The sequence below is a fragment of the Pongo abelii genome, chromosome 15, assembly GCF_028885655.2.
Source record: "Pongo abelii isolate AG06213 chromosome 15, NHGRI_mPonAbe1-v2.0_pri, whole genome shotgun sequence".
Classification (NCBI taxonomy): Eukaryota; Metazoa; Chordata; class Mammalia; order Primates; family Hominidae; genus Pongo; species Pongo abelii.
Window position 1 is genome coordinate 45,645,423 of NC_072000.2, and position 6,000 is coordinate 45,651,422.

General features: G+C 30.2%; 1 protein-coding gene across 4 annotated transcripts in view; it reads left to right on the forward strand.

The window, feature by feature from the left end:
- LRFN5 (leucine rich repeat and fibronectin type III domain containing 5) overlaps nucleotides 1-5,613 on the forward strand; it is a 316,314-nt gene extending 310,701 nt beyond the window's left edge. For 3 of the 4 annotated variants that reach the window (XM_002824703.4, XM_054530061.2, XM_054530060.2), the window contains exon 6: nucleotides 4,991-5,612. In XM_002824703.4, coding sequence (XP_002824749.3) covers nucleotides 4,991-5,008 — 18 coding nt within the window. In that variant the 3' untranslated portion in view covers nucleotides 5,009-5,612. Of the gene's footprint in view, nucleotides 1-4,990 lie in introns of all 4 variants that reach the window. The other variant, XM_054530062.2, reaches the window with a different exon arrangement.
- The last annotated feature ends 387 nt before the right edge of the window (nucleotides 5,614-6,000 follow it).

Below are 6,000 nucleotides of genomic sequence, written 5' to 3' on the forward strand. Positions count from 1 at the left end.
TGTCCTGTAAGAAATAAAGTTAATAATAATAGTGATGCATGCAACTTTGGAGTGACTCTTGTAGTCATACATGAAACAATGTGCATTTTTACAAATATTTCCATATGTGAAGACAGTACCTTGATAAGAATGTATTTACTCCTATCCTTGACCTCCACATCCTAATTACAGCTGAGATGACACATTATGCCTCATTGAAAACAGATGAACAGAAGTGTTTCACTGTTATCTAAAATGAATGAAGCCTCTTTAAAATGGAGCAAAAGACTACATATGAAATATTCATGGTATTACTTTTGTCAGCAACCAATTATTCTTCTTGAGTGGTTTTTTTAGGGGGGATGTTTGAAATGAGTATTTGATTCTTGAATTTTAATTGGATTGGAGAGTGTGTTTCCAGAGCAGAGAAGCACTTTAGCAATCTGTTCAAACAGCTGGAAGCATCAGCCGTTTGCTAGAGGTTTGGCACACACACAAAAATTCTGCTTTTAACAGTTCTAAAAAAGGCCATTGATTTATTTGCTGGTAGTAAAAATAGGGTCTTGGTTTTTAACATTTTATATTTAAAAGAAAAACAACTTTGTCAATCTTTCAGGATCTTCCCTAATGAATTCTATCCACAAATCAAAATGTTTTCATGCATCATTTCTTTACTGAATTTAGAATCCCATTCTTATGTTGCAAAAAACAGCAGATGGCTCATTGGAAATACTGAACCAATCAATAGCACAATGTCTGGCACATGTTTATGTTCTATTGTATACAGTGGCCTGCATGAAGGTGTCTTGTTTCTCCATCACCCCTTTTGTTCTCTCTCTCTCAATTTTAACCTTTCTTCTTATTTCTCTTTCCATCTCTCTCTCTACCCATCACTCTCTCTCCCTCTTTGTCTCTCTTTCTCTTTCTTTCATTTTTAAAGTTCATTTATCATGTAACTTTAATAAATCATATCCAGCCAACCTGAAATTTAGGATAGGATACCTTTATATAAGAATTAGGAAACAGATGATTAATCTATAAGGAACACAAGCCAAAATGGTACTAAATGTTGTATCGAAATTTGGAAGCAGGTGAGTAAATGTCTATGTAATTTTTCAATTATCAATTTAAAGAATTTTCGAAAGATTCACATTTGAAATGGAATATTGTATATTATTTTGCTTATGTATTTATTTTAGTATATTATTAGAAATGGAATTTGGACTTTCTTTGGAAGTCTTTGTACTACGAGATATAGCACAAAATTTTGCAAATGTGATACATACATAAGGCTTTGAATAATGACTTTTTATCTTAAAGTAATTAGTATTACAAAAAAAGAAAATATCATTAAAAATAAATGACTGTCATAACATTATAGAAAACTTCCCTTCATACTTAAGCTACCTTGTTCTTCTTTCTATGAATATTGGCAAGTAAAACAAATCCAAAGACAAATCATAGTTTTAACAAAATTCAGTGGCAATACATCATTCACTTATTAGCCAGCTCCTTGCTACCTTTCTATTATCAGATTTAAATTACTGTATGACCCCAAGGTAACTATTCTTGATTATTGGTAAATGATTTGTGCTATAGCAGGCCTATGTCTACCACTGTGAGAAGACCAAACAGTGATGCTCCTACTGAAGACAGTGTGTGACCTGTGTGTTCTTAGCTTTGTCATAGCCTTTCACATTGTCAGTGTGTGAATGAACAGAGGTGGAGAGTGGGCAGAGACCCTTTGTGATTGCAACTCTTCAGCTCCAAGTTTTCTGTAGCCAGTCATACTGAGGTACCTGTTACGGTGAATTTTTTTCTAAGCATAGAGAGTTAAAACCCTTATTTCATCTCCATTATTCAGAATATGCCCCATGCCAATTTTCTTTTTTAGAAGACTTTAGGAATGTATATAGAAGTAGAGTGGCCTTGAAATATTTTAATGTATAATATATAATACAATTCTTTTATAATATAATCATAAAATTTTAATCACACTAAAATGAATTGAGAGGAAAGGGGAAGGGAATTACGTATAAAATTAATGCTGATGACTCTACGTGGAAATTGACACTTACCTATAAATTTTCCTTGTGTTTGGCCAAGATTTTTATCTTTACAAGGAACACAGTAAAACAATAATTATGCTGTTCAGCAGTTAAGTAAGAAATAGTTGAGTAGTTTCCATTTATACTGAAAATGCCTTAAATAAAATTTCTTAAGGAGTGTTTACTGTATTCTGACCAATAAAATATGTATGCATTGTGTGTGTGTGTGTGTGTGTGTGTAGCTTTGCACAAGAGCTATAGCTTATTCTGTGATTGCTTACACAGGCCTTTAAGATAATTGCTTCCTGATTTTAATAAATTTAACTTGCGATTAGTCCACATTTAATAAGAAGCAAAAATGTAAACTTTGCAATAAAATCTCGGTTACAGATGAGTACAATTTTTTTAGATAAATAATTAATATACAAATTAATAAAAAGCTAATATTGATTATAAATACATAACAACATTGATAAAACTATGGGAAAACACAGGGTTAGGAAAATACATGAAATAAGAGCCAAAGAGAAAAGCAAATTTTATACACATGATGCAAATATGCTTCCAATATGTTTCCAGGTGAGTGTGATCACTGTAAAATATTTGCTTCTGCAGGAGGAGGTTCCTATGATATTCTTTTCAAGTAAATTTTCTGAAATAAGGGTAATATAATAAACACATATGTAGGAAACATTTGGCTATTTTTATAATAATTAAAGCATGTTTTTAACATATATATTTGAACATTATACCAAATTTTAAAAAAGGAGAGCCTTTGTGTCAGCAATGACCTTTAGAAATCATCTCCTTGCTTAGACATCCTAGCTATAAAAGATCAAAATATTTCACAGTTCTTAATTACATTGAGAATAGGGGCAGTAATAAATGTTTTCCCACAATTCATTCAATGTCAGGATATTTTTTTCTTCTCTTAAATGTTCAGGGAGCTTGCATTTCTTATTTATCTTTTAGTTAATTTATCTTTTAGTTAATTTATCTTTTATTTAGTTAATAAGACTGTCCACAGATTTTTGCATGATATCCACTCACTCTTAAATGAGGACAATAACCAAAACATCCTAAACCTACTACAACTTGATTATTTTTAGTTTTTGTAACATTTTTACCATATTTAGTCTGCATTATTTGTATTGTTTGATACTCTTGTAATTTTGTGTTTTATGTTTAGATATTTGTGGAATAGGAGCTATCTATTGATAAGTAAATTTAAAAGTGTCATTTTGGATATTCTATTAAATGCCAGTTTTTATTTGGCTTCATATTATTTAATAATTTTAATATTGCTACATCTTCAGAGCAGACAAACTTAATAGTTCACAAAATTTTTGTTATTTCCTAATATTCAAATATAAACCATAATTTCACGGTTTGTTAATATCATTATTTAATGTGAAATTCAACTAAATCTTTAAGATATGTCAGCTTATAGAATCATTAACTTGATACTAAGTTAAAGTTTGCTATTCTGGAACCATTTATTACTTAAAAAGTTAAACTAGTTATTTTGTCCACTGTCATTTTCCTTCTAGGTGTACTGCAACTTTTACTACGTTACTACTTTTTGTAACTTGACCTTTGATATAGTACCATAACACCTTTTTTGTGTCAAAGGGAGTATATCACTTGAAATATAAAAAGAGAAAACATGTTGATTTTCAATTTTACCAATATGAGCTCTGCAGTGAACCAAATAAAGAAGAATTTAGTAATATATACCATTATATTTTTACATTGATTTTGCAATGTTTTTCTTAGTATATTCCAGGTAAATTATGATAATGATATCTATATTTCAGTAGCTTTTTAAAAAGTAATTCTATTTTTACAAATAAGACACACACTGGTCCCTTAACAATCTTCACATATATGGTGTATTTCTTATTAGCTTTCCAAAATTATTATTTTTGCTAAAATCAATTTCACTATTCAGGTTATCAATTATTTTGAAATGTTTTCTTAAATAAAATATCTTTACAGCATTTTACCTACCTTCACATAAAGTTACCAAAATAACCTTTAGTATACTTTAATAACTTTATCACATAAAATTGTCAAACGATACTCTACATCAGCATTTTAATATAGAATACTAAATAAATGAATCTCTATATCATGATTCATTCGTGCCATGCATTTTATAATTCCCAAATAGAAAATTGTAAAGATGCACTTGTTTTTTAATGGAAAAGAGAAAATTGCTTCTACTCATGTCTATGAAAGCATATGTTTCTCAAAAAATTATTTTCCATTTTCATAAAGAATAGACTTCATTAGACATATCTTAAATCCATGAAGACTGAGAACACATTAGAGGAAAAATATTTTCACAGTTGTATGTTTAAATATTTTTATAAAATGGCTTTTACATTATTTTCTTTCAAAATCATGTTTAATTCAAACATGGAATGCCTTTAAGAGTTATTGTGAGTTTTCCATTTATTTTGTTTTGTGGGTGAAAAACTGATTAGTTAAGGTGAATAATTTACTACTATTAAATGTATTATTAAATATTTGTAAAATTTTAATATCATACACATTTTCTAGCAGAATTTTTAAAGTTTGTAAGTAGCATGCATTAATAACTGCAATTATTATTTGTTTATCTTACCTTGAAATTGTATATGTGAAAAACAAAGCAATAGAAAATGCCATTTGACAATGTAGCTTTGACTTTACATAATTATCTAGGCTTCATATACTTAGATTAAAAAAATAAGATACTTTTATATATTCACCAATTTGAAGTTACCAAGAAACATTTTACATGTTTATATGCATGTTTAGATAGTTTTCATGGGTGTGTGCTGTATTTCATGGCAAGAAACTCCTGCTTGGGTGCTTACATTTAGTTACTTTTAGATTGCTAGCACAATGATCTTATTAGCTATGTGTTTTCTTTCTTTCTTTCTTTCTTTTTCCTTTTTCTTTTTCTTTCATTTCAGAGGCTGGAGTTAATCTGAAGAGCACCACTTCTCCTCTCTCTCCTGAAAAAATTTGCCACTGATATTTTTACTGGATAAAATTCAAAAATGTTTCAATTCACAAAGGCTAATTGTTGAACTGGTGTCATAGAAGAAATTGTCTACAGGAGCCAAGGTGAAAGTCTCTGATGACGGCGGAACTGGCTCCGTTAGACCATGGTTCATCCTCTTTTAAAACCAAATTTTTTTTTCTTCTGGCCTACAAGTATTTTTTTTTAAGAAAGAAAAAAAATCCTACATTGGCATCAAGTTCTGTATCAATCCATCTTATATTGCCGTCCATGATTTAACAGACTGTAGAATCTTGAATAATCTATATCAGTTTAACAAATAAATGTTTTACTATGACAGAATTTGCACATTGCCTGATTTGTGAAAGTACCCATTGCTTCAAGTGTGAGTGGTGAAATAATTATTGCAAGAACTAATACTACTGTTTTACACGTAGGCCGTGCAAAAACCTTAAGAGATTACAAGCGGCTTTATAATACTAGAACTATTTCTTCCGTGATTCGGTGCACCCAGTTCTTTGGGAGAGCAGTACAGCTATTTAAGCAAATTTATACTAATTTTATGCCTCAGTATAGGATAGAAAGTGATAAAGGCTCTCTTCTCCTAGTAAAACTTCCAAAATGATTAAGATAGGAATATTATAATTAATCCAAATTGATTCATTGCTTTTCTAGAGAGCCGGGGCAAAAGAGGTTTTAATAATTACAAGCCTTAAGTGCACATTTCTCCAATTTTGCACAAGTTCAGAGTAAGAACAAAGAATATGCATCTGATTTACTACCAGCACACGTAGAACTGTGTTAATTTTGAGGGCTAATACAGGAGAATGCAGTCATATTTAAGCAATATCCAAGCTAAGCATTTAAGAGCTGCCCCTGGTGCGAAGCAGGCCTCAGCTGTGTGAGTTTGGCCAGTTACTTATGCACAGCAATCTTCCATGTTGTCATAGAATAGACATT